Here is a 23,002-nt window from a genome sequence, read left to right as displayed (position 1 = left end):
AGAGGTAGCCACAGCCGTGAACTACCGCACTGTACACTGGTTGATAAAGAGATAGTAGTATACTCGTAACAATTAGGATGACACTATGACGGTATAAAGAATGAAAAAAAAACCACGGTTAGGTGGTAGGTATATAATAATAAATAATACAATTCTGGTCGGACGGACTGCCTGCCGTGTGCCGACACAGAGGTAGCCACAGCCGTGAACTACCGCACTGTACACTGGTTGATAAAGAGATAGTAGTATACTCGTAACAATTAGGATGACACTATGACGGTATAAAGAATGAAAAAAAAACCACGGTTAGGTGGTAGGTATATAATAATAAATAATACAATTCTGGTCGGACGGACTGCCTGCCGTGTGCCGACACAGAGGTAGCCACAGCCGTGAACTACCGCACTGTACACTGGTTGATAAAGAGATAGTAGTATACTCGTAACAATTAGGATGACACTATGACGGTATAAAGAATGAAAAAAAAAACCACGGTTAGGTGGTAGGTATATAATAATAAATAATACAATTCTGGTCGGACGGACTGCCTGCCGTGTGCCGACACAGAGGTAGCCACAGCCGTGAACTACCGCACTGTACACTGGTTGATAAAGAGATAGTAGTATACTCGTAACAATTAGGATGACACTATGACGGTATAAAGAATGAAAAAAAAACCACGGTTAGGTGGTAGGTATATAATAATAAATAATACAATTCTGGTCGGACGGACTGCCTGCCGTGTGCCGACACAGAGGTAGCCACAGCCGTGAACTACCGCACTGTACTGTGTCTGCTGCTAATATAGACTGGTTGATATTTAAAGAGATATTAGTAGTATACAACAATACTATACTGGTGGTCAGGCACTGGTCACCACTCCTGCAGCAAAAGTGTGCACTGTTAATTAATATAATTGTACTCCTGGCTCCTGCTAACAACCTGCAGTGCTCCCCAGTCTCCCCCACAATTAATTATAAGCTTTTAATTTATACATTGATGACTGTGCAGCACACTGGGCTGAGCTGAGTGCACACAGACTGAGTCACACTGTGTGACTGACTGTGCTGTGTATCGTTTTTTTTTTCAGGCAGAGAACGGATATAGCAGAGAGAAGTGAACGGATATATTATATTAAATAAAAGTTAACTAGCAACTGCACTGGTCACTGACTGTGGTAAACTAACTCTGTCTGCGACTCTGCACAATCTCTCTCTATCTAATCTATCTATCTCTATTCTAATGGAGAGGACGCCAGACACGTCCTCTCCCTATCAATCTCAATGCACGAGTGAAAATGGCGGCGACGCGCGGCTCCTTATATAGAATCCGAGTCTCGCGATAGAATCCGAGCCTCGCGAGAATCCGACAGCGTCATGATGACGTTCGGGCGCGCTCGGGTTAACCGAGCAAGGCGGGAAGATCCGAGTCGCTCGGACCCATGGAAAAAAAAGTGAAGTTCGTGCGGGTTCGGATTCAAAGAAACCGAACCCGCTCATCTCTAGTTTTTTGACGCCACTCCCTATAGCTGCTCCCCTACAGTCCGTGACTTTATGAATATCTCCTCTCTGCAACAACCGTTGCAAGACCACCAGGCTATAAACCTCTAATAAGTGATGGAACTTTATCCAAACATGTCAGACTTCTCAAATGCAGTTACTACTTATCCATAGTAGTTCTTCCATTAGGTGCACGTGTCGGTTATTTAGTGGATAGTACATGTGTAATATTTATTATATAATTCTGAATGTTGTCCCTGATGTACGCAGTGAGAGCAGGGAATGGGTGTACTGGCATCTCCACCAATGACTGACAACATGATGCCAGGATTAATACTTTTGGGCCTAATTCAGACTTGATCGCTCGCTAGGGTTTTTTTGCAGCGCTGCGATCAGATAGTCGCCGCCTATAGGGGAGTGTATTTTCTCTTTGCAAGTGTGCGATCGCATGTGCAGCCGAGCGGTACAAAAAAGTTTTGTGCAGTTTCTGAGTTGCCCAGGACTAACTCGGCCGCCGCGATCACTTCAGCCTGTCCGGTCCCGGAATTGACGTCAGACACCCGCCCTGCAAACGGTTGGACACGCCTGCATTCACCGCACCAACTCCCAGAAAACGGTCAGTTGCCACCAACAAACGCCTTCTTCCTGTCAATCTCCTTGCGATCGGCTGTGCGAAATAGATTCTTCATAAAACCCATCGCTCAGCAATGATCCACTTTGCGATGCACCTGCATGCGCAGTTATGACCTGATCGCAGCGCAGCGAATAAACTTAGCGTGCGATCAGGTCTGAATGACCCCCTAAGGCATCTATTCATGAAGCAGTGATAAGAGTGGAGAAGTTAGCCAGTAGAGAAGTTGCTCATGGCAACCAACCAGCTACCATGTATCATTTTATTGAATGCACTTGATAAATGTTACTTCAGTGCTTACAGTGCTTATTGGTTGCCATGGGCAACTTCTCCACTGGCTCACTTCTCCACTCTTTTCACTACTTCGTGAATAGACCACTCATTACATGATGACATCACTTAGTGGAGAAGTTGCCCATGGCAACCAATCAGTGTTGAGGTAACATTTATAAAGTGCATTCTATAAAATTATACGTATCAGCTGATTGGTTGCCATGGGCAACTTCTCCACTGACTCGCCTCTCCACACTTTTCACTGCTTCATGAATAGACCCCATGAGGAGATAGAAGAGGGAAGGGGAATTGGAAGGAAGATGGAAATCACAACAGCTAGCGACCCAGTGAATGACGAGTCTAAAATAGAAGTAATAATAAATAAATAAATATATATATATATATATATATATATATATATATATATAGAATTGGAGACCACGGCGCTCGGGTGCAGTTTAAGTGGTGATTGTGCACAGGATATACAGTAGAAATATTATTTTTTAAAAATATGATAAAACGTAATGATTATAGTAAAAAAGGTATGCAAGGTAAAAAAATCCCTATTTCATATAAAAAACACTTCTCAATAAATTATCAGAGCGGCAGCTTGTAATACATATAGATATGCTTGGCGTGCATATAAAATTTGTTGCAAGAATTGGGAAAACAAGCGCCCAAGAGTGTGATTATTAAGATCAGGGACAATGAAGGTATAGAAAAAATGGATGATAAGGATCGATTTAAAACACTTATCTGGTAGGTAGAGACTTGACTCAAGTAGTAGTCTTTTTGTGGATTAAGAACATGCGGATAAAACAGAAGAAAACTAACATAGTGTGTACCGTTTATGTTACGTATTATGTTATTGTTAGGTTTAGCAGGCCTTATTAGGGAACTAGCTTATTCCCACAGAGTATCAATTCCCCTTGATGAAGTCCTGTTGCTGACGGACGAAACGCGTTGGGAGTACCTGCAGACACCTCCTCTTGATGGACAGATAAGCCTAAAACTATTTATAATCCTGTACGCATGCATTTCAGTCATTTTCATGGACAGATAAGCCTGATATAATTTTTTATCTTGTACGCATGCTATATGGCTATTTTTATGTGTGTTTTTATGTGAATATGTTATTAAATTTTTAGTATTTTTAATACTGTTCAGGCTATAAATTGATACTCTGTGGGAATAAGCTAGTTCCCTAATAAGGCCTGCTAAACCTAACAATAACATAATACGTAACATAAACGGTACACACTATGTTAGTTTTCTTCTGTTTTATCCGCATGTTCTTAATCCACAAAAAGACTACTACTTGAGTCAAGTCTCTACCTACCAGATAAGTGTTTTAAATCGATCCTTATCATCCATTTTTTCTATACCTTCATTGTCCCTGATCTTAATAATCACACTCTTGGGCGCTTGTTTTCCCAATTCTTGCAATATATATATATATATATACACGCATGGTATTATATTTTATTCAAAGTCCCAACTTCCAGATAGTGCTGAAAACCAGAAAGGAAACAGTGAAAAGTAATTCACAGACAATCCCAGCTTCTGCATGTGGACTTCTTCATCACATAGTCACAGGTCCATTGGGTTCGGCCTTTCCCAAATTCTACGTGTTCAGATACAGAGGGAGGCAAGTGAGAGGATCCTTCTGACCCCACACATGACAATGAGAATAACCGCCATTAGTTGTAATGCTTAATGCTCATTATAATAATTGATAACATTCCCCGCGAGATAGGCAATCAATATATTTTTAAATTGATTCCGTAATTCTGCCATTAATATCTCCATTTGCAGTAACGTCTACAGTCTATCGACCCCCTGGGTGAGAAATCCCTTTCTACCGTATGTCAGTAAGGCGACCCTTGATTGTCCGTACTGTCTGCCCCATGTAACCATGTACAGCCCTGGGTGCAAAAATCCTGCCCTACAAATCATTGTATTGACCGGATATATAGTGATAGTCATTAATTAGGTCACTTCTGACACTTTTTTTTTTTTTTTTTTAAAGGCGTCACCTTACATTTCCCTACACGGACACCCATCTGTTATATGTCACAGCAGAACTTGTATAATTATTATGACGAGTCGAGCAGCTTTGTTTTGTCTGCAAATACTGTTTGTCCATTCTGGACCTTCTATAAGGTTATTGCTACAATTGATGAGGACGGGGCAGAGTGCTGATGCATGATAATGCATGGCCTCCTTGTGCCTGGTATACCCTGGCCTCCTTGTGCCTGATATATCCTGGCCTCCTTGTGCCTGGTATACCCTGGCCTCCTTGTGCCTGGTATACCCTGGCCTCCTTGTGCCTGGTATACCCTGGCCTCCTTGTGCCTGATGAATCCTGACCTCCTTGTGCCTGGTATTTCCTGGCCTCCTTGTGCCTGGTATACTCTGGCCTCCTTGTGCCTGGTATACCCTGGCCTCCTTGTGCCTGGTATACCCTGGCCTCCTTGTGCCTGGTATTTCCTGGCCTCCTTGTACCTGGTAATTCCTGGCTTCCTTGTGCCTGGTATTTCCTGGCCTCCTTGTACCTGGTAATTCCTGGCTTCCTTGTGCCTGGTATTCCCTGGCCTCCTTGTGCCTTGTTCCCTGGCCTCCTTGTGCCTGGTACCCTGGCCTCCTTGTACCTGGTAATTCCTGGCCTCCTTGTGCCTGGTAATTCCTGGCCTCCTTGTGCCTGGTAATTCCTCGCCTCCTTGTGCCTTGTTCCCTGGCCTCCTTGTGCCTGGTACCCTGGCCTCCTTGTGCCTGGTACCCTGGCCTCCTTGTGCCTGGTATTCCCTGGCCTCCTTGTGCCTGATGATTCCTGGTCTCCTTGTGCCTGGTACCCTGGCCTCCTTGTACCTGGTAATTCCTGGCCTCCTTGTGCCTGGTAATTCCCGGCCTCCTTGTGCCTGGTAATTCCTGGTCTCCTTGTGCCGTGTTCCCTGGCCTCCTTGTGCCTGGTACCCTGGCCTCCTTGTACCTGGTAATTCCTGGCCTCCTTGTGCCTGGTAATTCCTGGCCTCCTTGTGACTGGTAATTCCTGGCCTCCTTGTGCCTTGTTCCCTGGCCTCCTTGTGCCTGGTACCCTGGCCTCCTTGTACCTGGTAATTCCTGGCCTCCTTGTGCCTGGTAATTCCTGGTCTCCTTGTGCCTTGTTCCCTGGCCTCCTTGTGCCTGGTACCCTGGCCTCTTTGTACCTGGTAATTCCTGGCCTCCTTGTGCCTGGTAATTCCTGGCCTCCTTGTGCCTGGTAATTCCTGGCCTCCTTGTTCCTGGTAATTCCTGGCCTCCTTGTGCCTGGTAATTCCTGGCCTCCTTGTGCCTGGTAATTCCTGGCCTCCTTGTGCCTGGTGATTCCTGGCCTACTTGTTGGTTCTTAACAACACTTAGGGAAATGCAGTTGTCTTCTAGAGGTAATAAAAGCAGGCTTCCTCTGGCAGAACTATTCTGTACCCTAATTTATACCGGATTAATGATAATTCCCCATACAGAGGGTTGGATTCACCCTGCGGCCTGTGAATTAGCCTGCATTTCAGTGCTAGCTGTTGTACTTGGAAAGTGAAAACATAACAAATTCTGATCACTGTAGATAATCGCTGTCTTTGTTGTCAGGCGGACATTTCAAAACTCTCAAGCAGAAAATCCAACGCTATCACCACTACATAAATACAGCGCAGAACAGAAGTAAGTGACGCACATAGGGAGGAAATAAAGGGCACTCGAAAATTGTGTTTGCAAAAAAAACTTGGTTTGGCCAGAATTTTGCTGCAAGCTCCGACGTGTCTGTATTAACCCTTTGCAGACAGTTGCCTGTAACAGAATAACCCGAGGGTTCCACCCCTTTTGCTTTTCTTCCCCACGATATTAAATATTAATTCTATCAAAGCTGAGTTCGGAAAGTAAATAAAAGCTGTTTTAGTATCATAGTCCTTTAATGATCTGTTGTATTTATTTATTTTCCCGTCACACCTTGAAGATTGATTAAAGTTGATTTCTGCTCAAAAGCGTTAGTACAGGAGGGTCAGAAGCACGCATGGCGAAGGCTTTAGTGTCGCTGCGTGAAACGTATTGTTCTCCGATGATGACCTCCTTACATAGAGTGATGGTTTTATCCCTCTCTGCATCTTTATGTTTGCTGAAAAAAAAATCCCGCTGAGCAACATCATAATAACATGTAATCTTCTTCCTGAGTTTAGCCGGGATTTAAGGAGCCTGCGTTCATGGAAGTAGTTTTCTAAAAATCTGATCTATAATTTGCCAGAATCACCCCAGCAAAAGAGCAAAGCATTAGAAGAGGGGATAAGTGTCCTAAAACTCTTAAAATGAAGATTATGCTGAAGTTTCCAATCCCATGTACAAAACCATCTGGCAATCGCGTGTAAAACTTTACAAAAACATCCCTTTTTTTTTTTTTTGTAGAAGCCTGATCATGACAATGAAGGACAAACGTGTGTAGAATACTGGGATGCAGAAACACTATTATACAATATATACCTTTTTACAGTCAGTGGTAACTATCCCAAAGAGACAGAAGCAGCAATAGATCAAATTACTTCTCTGCATTTGTATACACTTAATATTGATCTATGGTTTTGCTTAGTGTTGTGGACAAACACGACAACCACAGTCGCATGGCACATCAGCGGAGAGTCTTTGGAACGCCCCATCTCATTTCTCTTGTTTCGGTAACATACTCCCGTTTCTTCTCCCACCCCTCTGTAGAATCATGACATGGCGGGAGTCTGTTAGACTGTATAGGTAAGTCATACTTGTTTCCGCCCAGAGAGATTTTGAAAAGGACATAAGGATTTGTATAAGAGCAACTAAGAAAAACAATGAAAAGGTACCTAACTTGATACTTAAAGAATAAGAGTGTTATATTTGGGATTTCTGCTTTAAGCAGTGCCCCTAACTTGATTGACATGTTGCAGATGTCTGGGGTCACAGTGGTGATGGGCTACGTTGGAGAAAATGCCCCCATTTTTGGGGGGGCTTCACTGGCTTCAGCTACGTGAAAATATATAATATATAACCTTCATTGTAGTTTAATCTTATTATATTACATTTTAACTTGTCCCGGACAGTCAGTCTCCACAGACGAAGCCGAGCTTTACACCTTAAAGTTTAGGAATTCAGGAAACTACAGGTCTGAAGCAAATGTAAAATGAGGACACTGCAGCATGAAAGGTGTAATAAAGTGTTGGGGGGACGGGGGACTGTTATAATATTCTCCATCCAATTGTTCTATGCTAAGATATTACCTCTTGCAGAGACACCTAAATCTAACTGTGGTTACAGACAATTATGTGCCGCTATCCCTCTTTATCACAAGCAGATCTTGCCAATTTGCAAAAAATATCCCAAAGGTAAAATGCTATTGTCAAAACCGTTCTTGCAAAATGGTTCAGCAACACGTTTTATTCACATTAGCAGCCGACTGTATGGGCACAAACTGCATCAGGCGTGAATAATAATGAACAATAAGTCTTAAAGTAACAGAAATCTTAAAAATCACAATACTAGTTTAGAAAATAATTGTGGGGTGTGCTCTATCTATCTATCTATCTATCTATCTATCTATCTATCTATCTATCTATCTATCTATCTATCTATCTATCTATCTATCTATCTATCCCTATTCCATATCTGTCTATCTATCTATCTATCTATCTATCTATCTATCTATCTATCTATCTATCTATCTATCTATCTATCTATCTATCTATCTATCTATCTATCTGTGTTACATGGTTACACCCATCAGCCATAACTTTAAAACCAACTGCATAATATTGTTTAGGTCCCCATGATGCCACCAAATCAGCTCTGACCCTTCGAGGCATGGACCACACAAGACCTCTGAAGGTGTCTTGTAGTATCTAGCACCAAGAAGTCAGCAGCAGATCCTTTAAGTCCTGCAAAGTGCCGGTGGGGCCTCCATGCTCGGACTTTCCAGCACATCCCACAGATGCTTGATGAGATTAAGATCTTGGGAATTTGGAGGCCAAGTTAACACCTTGATCTCTCTATCATATTCCTCAGACCATTCCTGCTGAATTTTTTTGCATTGTGGCCGGGAGCATTATCCTGCTGAGAGGCCTCTGCTGTCGGGGAATACTGTTGCTATGAAGGGGTGTACTTGGTCTGCAGCAATGTTTAGGTGCTGTACGTAGGTGGTACGTGTCAAAGTAACATTTACATGGCAGGATCCAAGGTTTCCCAGCAGAATACTGCCCAGAACCTCACAGTACCTCTGCCGGCTTGCTCTTGACATAGTGTTTCTTGATGTCAAATCTTCCATAGGTTAACGATGCACCCAGCCGTCCACATGACGTAAGAGAAAACACGATTCATCAAACCAGGCCACCTACAGTACTTCCATTGCTCCATGGCCCAGTTCTGATGCTCACATGCCCCATGTAGGCACTGGGCGCCAATAACCCTGTTGCCGGTTCACTGGTTGTCCTTCGTTGGACCACTGCATACCGGGAACACATGACAAGCTTTGCCATTTTGGAGATGCTCTTACCCAGTCGTCTAGCCGTCTCAATGCGGTCCTTGTCAAAGTTACTCCGATCCTTAAAGAACCAAGTCATGGTGGTTCTGTGCGCTTGCATTGGTGCCCCCAAGAAACGCCCAATTTTAACAGAAAGACCAAGTTCCCTCCAACTCAAATTAAAACGGACATGTACAAAAATGCTTAAACTCATTGTGCTGAGCGCAAAGACAAGCCGTTGTGTCGACTCAGAATCCGCTATTTGCATATGCAATTATTTTTTATGACCTTTGTCTGATACCTGGTGTATGAAATCATAGGGCATGTAACCATGTATTGTACAGTGGAGTTCACATTTTTGCTGGGTTTCTGCACATCACCATATACTGTATAATCTATTAGTCATGTTCTAGTGACATTATACATTAGACGTGTGAATGAGCTAAATGCCCTTATCTGCCGTCTGTCACTACATGTAAACCTAGTACCCTAAATACAAAACATAACATAAAAATGTCATTTCCTAGAGAGAGCAGAAAAAAATGGCTCCTATTTCCCCAGAACTATTTATTTCTGTTTGCAGAATCAATAACGCCCATCGGCGCACCTTTACTGTCCCTGACCCGGTAACCTCTACCCCCCATTAACTTTCTTAGCATTAAGGCCTTTTATTGCGGTTCTCCAGCCGGCCAGCTCCGTGCAGGCTACTGTACGACAAATAATTACTAGATCTATAACAAAAGGAAGAATTATGGGAAAAGGAAAACCATTTGTTAGAACACTGACACCAATTCAGAAACGATGAGTGATGAACATTAAAATCACTTCAGCATTTCTAGGCTTATCACTTATTTTCACTTAGCGCAACACATCTTGGGATAACAGTTTAGGTAATAGCGACGTTTTACCATTATTAATGTAGGATTTGACAAGTGAAAAACAGAAACCGAGAATTTGACAGCTTAAAAAGAAGCTTTGGGGTTTAGTTTTATATATTTTAAGAAATTTTGTCCTGATCATTATGAAATTCTCCTAATGTATATATTCCCAGCATAACTGATGAGAGACTTATCCATTGATCTGTCGTCCTTTATCTAAAGATGTTACTGTACTTTTCAGTTTTCCTCCAATTTCCATTTATGACCCTTGACCATTGTTTTACAGTCCTCTACTGGTCACCAGACCCTCATCAGAAATAATCTCTGAGGTACATCCTCTACAGGTCACCAGACCCTCATCTGAGATAATCCCTAAGGTACAGCCTCTACTAGTCACCAGACCCTCATCTGAGATAATCTCTGCGGTACATCCTCTACTGGCTACCAGACCCTCATCTGAGATAATCTCTGCGGTACATCCTCTACTAGTCACCAGACCCTCATCTGAGATAATCCCTGAGGTACATTCTCTACTATTCACCAGACCCTCATCTGAGATAACCTCTGAGGTACGTCCTCTACTGGTCACCAGACCTTCATCTGAGATAATCCCTGAGGTACATCCTCTACTGGTCACCAGACCCTTATTCTAGATGATCTCTAAGGTACAGCCTTCTGCTGGTGACCAGCCCTTAATCTTCAGTCATCTCTGAGGTGCAGTCCAATACTGGTTACCATTCCCTCATCTCCACTAATGTCTGAGGTACAGTCCTTCTACGGGTCACCAGCTCCTCATCCGCACTTATCTCTGAGGTACAGTCTTCTACTGGTGACCAGCCCACCATTATTTATTATGATCAGCTACTTCCAGACACATAAGAAGCAATTATGGTCAATGGCTGACCGATTGAGTGGTCGCCGTCCCTCTTATCTATTTTATTATCAATTAACATGCATATCCACACTGTAGACAAGACTGTGACCCATGATTTGTTCACTTACTGTAGGTCATCTGCCATTATCGCCGTAAGGGAGATTAAAGGGGGAGTGGAATTCTGTGGTTGAGAACTTCCTAAATGTTAGTGGTACCAGGGGAGACACAGTATGTTGTCCTTTACTTGGTGGGATGGTGTTTTAATAATATTTTTTTCATAAACTGTGGTTCACCTGTAATATGACTATATTGAACAGATTTATCAAGGTTTGGAGAGTGATAAAATGCACAGTGATATATTAAGAGCCAATCAGCACCTAACTGTCATTTTTTCAAACACAGACTGTGACATGGCAGTTAGGAGCTGATTGGTTGGTACTTTATCACCGTGCAATTTATCACTCTCCAAAGCTTGATAAATCGGGGCCTATATATCTAATTAGAAGTGTTACTGTTACAGTTCGCTGCTACAGAAATGATATTGTTGCAGTTCGCTGGACAATTGCTTCTCAGAGCAGCTGTCCTGGAAATAACACAATCATGAAATGCTTTGGTAGATTTGGGTCTGCCATTGCAAAACAGTTAGATCCTTCATTTGTGTGGGGCCGTCATGATTATTGATGACTAGGCAGTCAAATGTGGTGATGGTGAAACAGCTGCCAGGAGCAAGTCGCAAACATTTTTTTTAATGCATGTGTTAACCGTCGCACAGAACCCTGTAAGGTGCAGTCATGTCAGCTACTCAGTCACGTCACATTGTCCTGTTTGCTACGCCACTTGTCACAGCCTATGCCGTGTCCTCTTGCATTGTAAATACAGGTCTGTAATCAGAGGAAATGGAAGTTTGTTTGTTAGCTGTGATCAGCTCTGCAATAACCATTATATTTATTACCATGAAAAACTAATGACTCCTGGATGGGATGGAAACGCCGCTGTGGAGAGCAGTTACGATGATGCATTTATTTCTTAAATGGATTTTGTTGTCATAATACCGTTACCATGAAAAATTAAAGAGCTAAATTAGGTATAAGAACACAAAAAATTACCCACATATAAAACATCTTTAACTTAAGTTATCGTTATATAATTAAAACAAATAATAATCACAGTTTCCCTATCAATTCCTTCACGGGGAATGCAATAAAATAACAATCCGTGGAAGCTGGTGCCTCATATAATATAAACTGTGTTTTGCTTTGATCGCATAAGAAGTATTTGGCGTATATGCACGTAGAATAAATCTCGATCAGCTGGAGAAATGTTTTGCTTGTGGGCTCTCGTGTAACATGCTATCACTAAGGATTACAATTCTGTTTCTTGCTTTCCACTTTTGCCGCAACAGATTTTATAGGAGGAAACTCCATACTTCAGTTTACTCCATGTTTCATAATAAAATCCACCTTTAACTAACAGCAAATAGTCAAATCTCTAAGCGGAAGATGTATCATTGATGTGATCATTTGCGGCCATTCAATGGAGACACTGGCGCCATGTTTTCTGCGCACGAGATTGCAGATGTAGGCTTGCCTTTGTTTTTGCAACCACTTCCCATGACTGCTCCCAAACGGTCTCTGACTGTCAATCACTTTGCGAATAAATCTTACTGGGAGCGACTGTGCAAAGTTATCTTGGCGTGTGCGCAGTATAACTGTGATGTATGCCACGCTTTCCAGAGCTTGACACATGGGGCCACATTGCAGCCCCCTAGAAACCTCTGGTTTGGTACCATATGTCTGTTTGCAAATTATGAACTGTTTGAGCAAATGTGGCAAATGAATGTCTGTCCGTGAGTGACTTGGGGTAAGTGATGGTGATCAAAGTTATATCCATTTGGATATTTAGAGCAACTCTAAATCCCATAATTGAAATTATTAGATTTGCGCACAGTGCAGACACTGTAGCCCTTAATCCCTTAGAACAGAGCCCTGATGGAATCTGATTCAGGAATAACAATAATGGAGTCTGCAAGATGCTTCAATTACTGTTGTATCGCTGCCTGCAGCAAATGTATATGACTGCTCACAGTGCATTCCTGAAGAGCAAGACTGTCAGTCCCTCTGTGCCTGATTCAGAGTCGGAAATAACGCTGCTTCTTTCCACGCTCGGAAACAAATAGAATATCTGCCTGCTTTACTGGAAGACTGTTGATACATTTTACTGCTACAGTAGTGTTAGTAAATATAGTCTGTCTTATCCTGTGATAACGACATGATGTAACGTTCATTATCCTGCTATTACTTATTATTACACCTTCTGCATGTAACAAAGTCATAGAACAGGAATATGCGGCAGATCTTATAGAATATTTGAATAATCATTTTGTAGTAAAGTGTGTAGAGAGAAATCATCTAAGGCTTCCCTGGGATCCCCAGCATCGCAGCGCGGTAATTATGCCGCTGATATCCCTGCCCCGCGACTTACGGGAAAGCGCTGAGTAAGCAGCACTGAGGAGCTTTAAGCACATAAGAATTTATTATTAAAGTGACACATGTAACGTATTATGGGCTCTCTGTGAGATATATGAAAACATTAAACCACTCTTAGATGTCTTCCCTCTCCATACATTATGTAAATGTAACCTTGATGTAATACCTATAGATACATAGTGCTGTGGTCTGTATTATGGTGACCTAGGAGTAACATTGAACTATCTATCCATCTGTCTGTCTGTCTGTCTGTCTGTGTCTATCTATCTATCTATCTATCTATCTATCTATCTATCTATCTATCTATCTATCTATCTAATCTATCTTATATCTGTCAGTCTATCTATCTATCTATCTATCTATCTATCTATCTGTCTATCTCATGTCTATCTAATTCATATTTATCTATCACTCTGATGTCTATCTATCTATTATCTATGTATGTATGTATGTGTGTATTTATGTTTCTATCTATCTCATGTCTATCTATTGAGCTCATGTCTACCTACAGTATCTATGTATCCATCTCATATCTGTCTATCTATCTCAAATCTATCTATCTAACTCATATCTATCTAACTCATATCTATCTAACTCATATCTATCTTCTATCTATCTATCTATCTGTCTATCTATCATCTATGTATGCATGTATGTATGTATGTATGTATCTATCTAACTAACTAACTAACTAACTCATATCTATCTATCTATCTATCTATCTATCTATCTATCTATCTATCTATCTATCTAATATGTATGTATGTATCTAACTAATATCTATCTATCTATTATCTATGTATGTATTTATGTAACTCATATCTCTATCTATCTATCTATCTATCTATCTATCTATCTATCTAATATGTATGTATGTATCTAACTAATATCTATCTATCTATTATCTATGTATGTATCTATGTAACTCATATCTCTATCTATCTATCTATCTATCTATCTATCTATCTATCTATCTATCTATCTATCTATCTATCTAATATGTATGTATGTATGTATCTAACTAACTCATATCTGTCTGTCTATCTATCTATCTATCTATCTATCTATCTATCTATAATCTATGTATGTATGTAATGTTTTGTATCTATCTAACTCATATCTATCTATCTATCTATCTATCTATCTATCTATCTATTATGTATGTATATATCTATCTATCATCTATGTATGTATGTATGTATTTATTTATGTTTCTATCTATCTCATGTCTATCTATTGAGCTCATGTCTACCTACAGTATCTATCTATCTATCTATCTATCTATCTATCTATCTATCTATCTATCTATCTATCTATCTATCACTATGATGTCTGTTTATCGAGCTCATGTCTATCCATCTCATAGCTATCTATTTATCAATCTATCTAATATCTATGTATGTATGTATCTATCTATCTGTCTAACTAAGTAACTAACTCATGTCTATCTATCGAGCTCATGTCTACCTACAGTATCTCTCTCTCTCTATCTCTCTATCTATCTATCTATCTCTCTATCTATCTCTCTATCTATCTATCTCATCTAATAGGAAACACATGATCACTCATTGATAATTTTTCCAGGTGTAAGTACATACATCTACATATACTGAGCAATAAAACAACTGACAGAACTGTATTATTATACAGGTTGAGTATCCCATATCCAAATATTCCGAAATACGGAATATTCCGAAATACGGACTTTTTGAATGAGAGTGAGATAGTGAAACCTTTGTTTTTTGATGGCTCAATGTACACATACTTTGTTTAATACACAAAGTTATTAAAAATATTGTATTAAATGACCTTCAGGCTGTGTGTATAAGGTGTATGTGAAACATAAATAAATTGTGTGAATGTAGACACACTTTGTTTAATGCACAAAGTTATAAAAAATATTGGCTAAAATGACCTTCAGGCTGTGTGTATAAGGTGTATATGAAACATAAATGCATTCTGTGCTTAGATTTAGGTCCCATCACCATGATATCTCATTATGGTATGCAATTATTCCAAAATACGGAAAAATCCCATATCCAAAATACCTCTGGTCCCAAGCATTTTGGATAAGGGATACTCAACCTGTACATTACATTATGTACTATTATGTAGTATTACAGTGTGATATAAAAGCAGAATTCGGCAGAGTTTTACACCCTTGGAAATGACACTTTCTCGGTTTGTTTTTGTACTTTATTTCTCTCTCCTATAAGCTGACAGCCACATCCTCAGAAAGCCTCCACTCAGACAGACCACATAATTTGATCTTCCTGAGCTGGCACTTTAATGCTTTCTAGTGACTGGAGACAGCCTGTGAAACATAAAATGATGAACACACATTTAATCAATTGATGGAACTACCGTTAATGAAGTGTGCATTTCTTGTAGCAATATAATACTCCAGAGATTGTTTTATCAGTTGGTAATAGTGTGTTACCCTCTAAGTGTAGGACGCAGTATTAACTATCTGATTCTGCTGGTGGAATAATCATTCATTGCAAAGCCCCAATACTCTAGGGGGGTCTACAACACATTTGCTGTGGGAGGGAACTGCAATTCATTACTCGCATCTCCCGTCTGTAAATGTTAGCACTGGCAAAGTTTCCTAATGAGCCCTCGCTCCGTTCAACGGCCTGGGAGTCTGCGTGAGCATGGTTATACCGTGTAGCACAGGCGAATATCTTTCCTTGCACAGAAAAGTTCATGAAAAGGAGGATAATAATATAAATACTAATTAACCCAATATGTACCTTTACATAGCAGGAACATCCCATCTCCCCCCCTTTTATAGAGTTGCAAAGTTTTGGCCATAGAGACTTTGAGATTCACTTTGGTTCCGCATTCATCAAAGCAACATTCCACGCAATAGTTATAAATTCCCATTTTTCTAAATATACAGTCTAGAACAGTGGTCTCCAACCTTAATTGGGGTGAGAGCTACTTTCGGAAACTAAAACCTCTGAAGGAGTTACCCCCTCCCCCAATGCATGTGCGTTCCTGAGAAAGTGGGTGTGGCCTCACAAAAGTGGGTGTGGCCTCACAACTAAAAATGCTTCTCCTCGCGTAATGCCAGATACACAAATAATGCCCCTCAGCAGTGCCGGATACAATGCCCCAACAGTGCCAGATACAATTCCCCCGCAGTTCCATCTAAAATGCCCCCCACAGTGCCAGATAAAATGCCCCCCCGCAGTGTTCGATACAATGCCCCACACAGTGCTAACCCTCGCTGGCTTCTTCTACTACCGCCGGTGCTGCTCCTCCTGTATCTGGGACAGAAGGGAAGGAAAGCGCAGCGCATGCCTCTCCTGTGAAGTCCGGAGTGCGGCTGCGGTGAGGGTGACAGTCTCCGGAGGTGGCGGGCATTTAAAATATGGTGCCGGTAAGTGAGACAATCAAAACTTGCAGCCAATCAGGTGCCGCCACTGCTGGTCCATGAGCTCTGATTGGCTGACGGCTGGCACCATATTAAAAATGAAGGGAGGAGTAGTGCCAGTGACTGCCCAAGCCCGTGCAGAGAGCTCTGTGAGCTACCAAAAATACTACAGCAAGCTACCGGTAGCTCGCGAGCTACAGGTTGGAGATCACTGGTCTAGAATAAACACCAGCACAATGTGTGACAGTTTGTAGTCCAGGGCAGAATGTGGCAGATTTCCCACAAATCTAGAAAACCTGCTCTGCATGCCATTTCCTCAGGATTAACCATATAGTATAGTATGGATGGTGTAATGGTTAGCATTACTGCCTCACAGCACTGAGGTCATGGGTTTGATTCCCACCATGGCCCTATCTGTGTGGAGTTTGTATATTCACCCTGTACATGCGTGGTTTTCCCCCGGGTACTCCGGTTTTCTCCCACAATCCAAAAATATACTGGTAGGTCAATTGGATCCCAACACAAATTAACCCTAGTGTGAATGTGTCTGTGTGTACATATGGTAGGGAATATAGATTGTAAACTCCACTGGGGCAGGGACTGATGTGAATTGGCAAATATTCTCTGTAAAGCGCTGCGTAATATGTGTGCGCTATATAAATAACTGGTAACAAATAAATAATAAACAGTAGGCCTAGCCTACTTGAGATTACCTAAAGGATAAAAATGGGGAAGACTAGATGGGCCAAGTGGTTCTTATCTGCCGTCAAATTCTATGTTTCTATGTAGCCGGGTATTTAAAATGGCATCTTATTCGCATTTTAGCCATCTAATGTTTACTGTTTATTATCTTTTTAGCATGGAAAAGACGCTGGAAAACTTCAATCTCCGCTGAAAGAATCACATCTGGAGACATGGATTCAGCCACCGGTAAAACAAAAATCTAATTTCACATTCTGGTTTTGTGGATATAGTAGCTTCACCAACCATACCAAAGCTGATTTATAGGTCATTCAGGACATTGTCCTCTGTATGTTCAACCTTCCTTCTCCCATATCAGAGATTCAGCTACCTCTAGCAGATGCCATGCCTGCCTGGTATTTACATGTCTTCCCATAGTATCCAGGGTTAATACATTCCATTTCCCAGCATGCAGGTCAGCAATGCGTTCATTCTCTCCGTGTTATATCACCATCAATGCATCACAGAACTCTGTATATACAGTAGAGTATGATAATAAACCATTGGGGGTATGATAGTGAGGCGGACGGCGTGCTGACCCCTACTTTGCTGAGAGATATCGTTTCCACTGAAATCCAAGGAAGCAGCAGTATATGGGGTGTCGGGGTTAGCAAAAGCGCAGGCCGAACCTACTGCGCTAGATGACCCACACGCAGCCTGCCCTACAGCGAGCTACACGCTCTTAAAACCAAACTACCCATGCCATCAATACAGTAATCAAAGTTCTAGATCTATATGGCCTCAGTGAAGGCCCATTGAGATCCTACATCATTTAAATTGGGTTTGACCAGCATCTTGTCTGTAGCCCACCAGTCTCCAAGCATGCCCACCCAACCCACGCATCATGAGAAGTCATTGTGAAGTCCAGGCAAGTGCATTACATTGTACAGTATACCTGCAAAAAAAGAAGAACATCCTATGGATGGTAAATATATATATTGATGCATATAAAAATAACATAAAGGAAATTGGATGGAGGTGACGTTCTACTTGAGGATCTGTTGTCTCTTTTGTAGAGCATCTGCTCTTACCATCCCTTGCAGGCAACCAGTATGTACCAGTGTGTTCCCTGTTGCAGCCTTTTCCCTGTTCCTCTGATGCAATGCATGAAAAGTTCATTTTCTCCAGGAATGTTTGTTGGATTGAACAAGATATAATTTTCTCTATCGATGGACAAAAAAGAAATGTAATCAAGAAGCAGCATAACTGATTAGCCCATTCTGGCAATACAAAGCGGAATTAGCTGCGAGCTGTCGTTTGAGTTATGTTTGGTTATTGAGCATCTTTCATTAGCCATGCTTTGGTCTACAGACGCTTTATCTTGGGAGAACGTGTTTTATTATCATGATGCTGAAATTACTGTGCAAGACAAAGCGAATTATATACCTCTTGGGTACAAGTTGTTACAGTGTCTCGTGGATTCTGTTGTGTGTTCAGCAAATAGAAATGAAATATAAGAAGGGATTCTGTTTGTTCGTTTGGGTTTTCTAAACAACAGCCAGTGGTTATCTAGATAAAGTGTGTTCCTAGCAGTCCTACTGGTTCTACTTGTGCTGTGGAATCATACCACACATACATACAGATGCATTCTTCATATACTGTAACTATTTATGTAGTATTGTTAACATGCCGGTTTGAGAGATTTACTAGAATATCCCAAGCATCAGAGCTAATAGGGTACCCTGATTAGTTTCTCATAATAAATTTATTTCTTGATGCAGGAAAAATGATCTTTGCTACTTGCACCATTATTAATCCTGAAACTTAACCAATTTACTAGATTTTCCTATCTATATATACTGTAGATGATGACAGTATGATGTCAGAAGGTTGTAATGTCTCACGTTGCTGGTGAAGGTTACAGAACAGTCAGATACTGCAAGGCCGGGTAACCCATCAAAAATGATGCGTGTCTTGGCTGACGGCACAACCCATATAGCAATATATTAGTTGGTCGTACACACTTGAATGATATATATTGTGCACCCACGTGATATATCAGTCATGGCCGCATTCACCTGCATGCTGTTGTTGGCAGCCATTGGGTGGCTTCTTCCTTCAGACTGCTAATAATTATTGATACTGTAACTTTACACATTGGGGGTCATTCCGAGTTGATCGCTCGCTAGCTACTTTTAGCAGCCGTGCAAACACATAGTCGCCGCCCACTGGGGAGTGTATTTTCACTTTGCAGAAGTGCGAACGCTTGTGCAGCAGAGCGCCTACAAAAACATTTTGTGCAAAACAAGACCAGCCCTGTAGTTATTCTTCGTGTGCGTTGATTCTAACGACGGAGGGACGGCTTTTGACGTCACACACCCGCCCAGCCACGCCTGCGTTTTCCCCGACACGCCTGCGTTTTTCTAAACACTCCCTAAAAACGGTCGGTTGCCACCCAGAAACGCCCACTTCATGTCAATCTTCCTGCGTTCTGCCGTGCGACTGAAAGCTTCGCTAGAACCTGTGCAAAACCACAAAAGACTTTGTAACTGTACGTCACACGTGCGCATTGCGGTGCATACGCATGCACAGAAATACCGATTTTTAGCCTGATCGCTGCGCTGCGAACAACGGCAGCTAGCGATCAACTCGGAATGACCCCCCCCATTATCTACAGTGTTGTGTGACTATAATAACAACCACAGTCCCACTGCCCATATAGAGCAGAGAGGCTTTGGCACGTCCTTCTGAGCTCTGTTTTCACTAACATACACCCCTTCCTAAATCCCCCTAAAAGTGCGCTCACAGAAAGCCCTACTGTGTCACTGACTTCTTCCATAGAGATCACAGATCGCTATATTTAGGTCATGTAATTAAAGTGTAGCTTTGGTGATACAGTGTGTCTGCTGGAATGCAGCCTGGAGAACGTACTCTAATCGGGGTTAATGGACAGGCCCATAGGTGGAGCTGCACCAAGTGGAAGCGTCATTTGGGGGCTTATTGTGAAGAAACTATCTGCATTTCTTAAGAAGTGCTCCAATAATTGTTTATTACATACTGTATTTGTGTGATTTATTTGTGTTGCGTCAAAATTTCCAAAACATGTTGCTTAGCAGCTTACTGTATATTAAAAAATAATTTCAGCATAATATCCTTTCATTATTATTTATTACTATTACATCATGATAAAGGTGTGCTCATTTTAGGTATGAATTTGAATATTAGAATACAGTAGATTAGATGATGCTTAGGAAAAACCTTCTGCGTGCCTATTCCCCAGTGGCGACAGACGGACTGCAAGCTCCTTGGACTAAGTGAGGGAAATGGTATAAAAGGCTGGTGAGCTCCTTTTTCGGGTGATTTTGACTCTGGTCACATGTTTTGCATTCAGTCTGCATGTGACGGATATAGCAGGAAATGTAACCAATTAAACTCTTGGCATTCTAACAGCAGCACATAGTATTTAAGGAGAGGGCGACGCTGCTCCTGTGGGAAGCATTGTCGTACCCGGGACACAGAACAGTACAGGGTGTATATGAACTACTGTTACTAAGAACATGTTTTCTATGTCTGTGCCCTAGAAAAACAAAACCCATTCATTGTAGCTCCGAGTGATTCCAGGTCAGATGGCCAGCGAAGGGTTACTGCATTGTTCTACATTTCATTATCACTGCAATATTCCCTCTCCATTCCAGAGCAGAACTCTCAGCCCACAGTGATTTTGCGGCAGAATAATTACTTACATCATCAAATAAAGAGAGAGCAGGAGGCCGTCTCAAGAGTCTGGATTAGCATCAGGTTCCTGAGACAGACCTAAGGAATACTCAGCCCGTTAACTGTAATTTGCAGCCTGATATATACTGAATGGATGATATTTATCTTCTTTAGTCTTAAGGTGTCAGAGCGACCACAGCCCCAAAGTGAAAATACATATAGTAATTGTGGGGGGAGATCTACTAAGCAGTGATAAAAGTGGAGAAGGGAGCCAGTGGAGAAATTGCCCCTGGCAACCAATCAGCATTGACGTAACATTTATAATTTGCATACTATAAAAGCACATAGAGCAGCTGATTGGTTGCCATGGGCAACTTCTCCACTGGTTCACTTCTCCACTTTTATCAATGCTTAGTACATGTCCCCCAAAGTCACTTGACAGAACTTAACCAAGGTAGATGTAAGGTGACCTATAAGAATGACACAGAACAGTGAACCTACACTCTAGGTAGGATGCGGGCGAGGGTTGGGTAACTGTACCTTGGAATGAAGTTCGATCACAGGCATGGGAAGATAGTTCAGCACTGAGTAAACCTCTACCAAAACATAACGGTGAGTATAATGGTGGATTGGGACATGGAGACCAGGTGCACTGGTGGCATGGGTTATGCATGGGGACAAACGTGGACATCCCATCCATGGGATCTTACATACTAAGGCAAGGACGATCTGGGTAGAACAGCAGGTTGTAGGAGGGGAGGAAAGGAGAATTGGGGGGAGGGCTGGTAGGCTTTGATGATAAAGTGTTTTGAGTACAAGTTTAAAGTTACTGAAAGTTGTAGAAAGTCAGACGTAAAGAGCAAGTGAGTTCCAGGGGATGGATATACATGTATATATCTGTCTGGTGCACATAATAGTCAGGAAGATAGATGTGACGCCCACGGGTTTGCAGGTGTGAGCTCCACTGAGCGCAGTTCTGAAGATTACTCCATACGGCAGTAACTACAGATGCGTTTCATCGTTGAGCCGCTTCATCAGGGAAGCGATGGGCCCTCTTTGTCCTGATTCAGGGACAATTGGGAGGTGTGCCTGACTGGTGATTTTACTGCCACATGTACCAGAGGCTGACACAGAGGAGTGGAAAGGGGCTGCCAGTGTCCCAACACTCTGGGAGCATTAGCACCCCACCGGCGGAGTGTCGTGACATGCCTTGATGAAATGTTGCCATGCCTCATGTACCCACTTACTGTGTGCGCCACTGCGATCCCATATGCGGCAGTTCTGCTAAAGTATGCTAATGTACAGAGACACTCATTGTCGTCGCACCATCAGTCATCTGGAACGTAGACGCTGAAGACTATACAACTGCGTGTGAAGATTTAGGAGTAAATTTACTAAATCTTCTAAAAATTAAGAGGTGTTGTGGCCTATACAATCCAATCAGATTCTTGCTACCCAGTTACAGCCATTCGGCTGCAAGTGGAGATGTGACTGAAATACGTTCTGTAGATAAGTGCACTCACAATGACTGCAAAATGGACTTGTATACAACTCTGACGCAGCCCCACAATGTCCTGAGTCTAGTTAGGTGAAAGTTGGGCTTTATGATCCTGGTCTGGGGGTGATAGGGTCCATGTCGCTTTTCACTTTTCTCTTCCCTACACACTCTCACGGTGGCTGCAGTCACGAGGCAACACAGAACCGCTGTCACTCGCCATAATGTTACGTCGCACACAAGGTGTAGAGGATTTACTTTCCCTCTTGCAGATAACCGTGATTTCTCCTCCGACACCCTGACTGCAGACACAGAAGAGAGTAGTCAGGTGTCTTGTCGCAGTGACATCTCCTCACACCTTCTTGAAAGAACATTGTGAAGATTATCAGAGACGAAACATGATGTAATAATAAATGCCTGAAGCCTTAGACTCAGAGCTTGCTGCATACTGGAGCGTCTGTCAGTACTTACATTGCAGAATAGACTTTCTCACGGTAATACAGGCGCAAGTCACTGGCTGGAGCCCCGGAGTGGGGTTTTAGGGAGCCGATTAGAGGAACAGGACTGAAAAACAAGGGTGTGGCATT

The 23,002-nt window shown here is 42.0% G+C and overlaps 1 protein-coding gene across 7 annotated transcripts in view; it reads left to right on the top strand.

Annotated features, from left to right (window-relative positions):
• The window catches only part of PCDH11X (protocadherin 11 X-linked), a 1,521,665-nt gene that overhangs the window by 781,126 nt on the left and 717,537 nt on the right, over positions 1-23,002 (top strand). For all 7 annotated transcript variants that reach the window (XR_010183186.1, XM_063938376.1, XM_063938377.1 and 4 more), the window contains one exon: positions 17,384-17,455. Coding sequence is in view for 6 of the 7 variants with exons in the window: in XM_063938376.1 (XP_063794446.1) it covers positions 17,384-17,455 (72 nt within the window). In the remaining variant the exon portion in view is untranslated. The remainder of the gene's footprint in view (positions 1-17,383; positions 17,456-23,002) is intronic.

Source organism: Pseudophryne corroboree, chromosome 8 (assembly GCF_028390025.1).
Source record: "Pseudophryne corroboree isolate aPseCor3 chromosome 8, aPseCor3.hap2, whole genome shotgun sequence".
NCBI classification, from domain to species: Eukaryota; Metazoa; Chordata; class Amphibia; order Anura; family Myobatrachidae; genus Pseudophryne; species Pseudophryne corroboree.
This window is presented reverse-complemented; position numbering and strand designations above follow the sequence as displayed.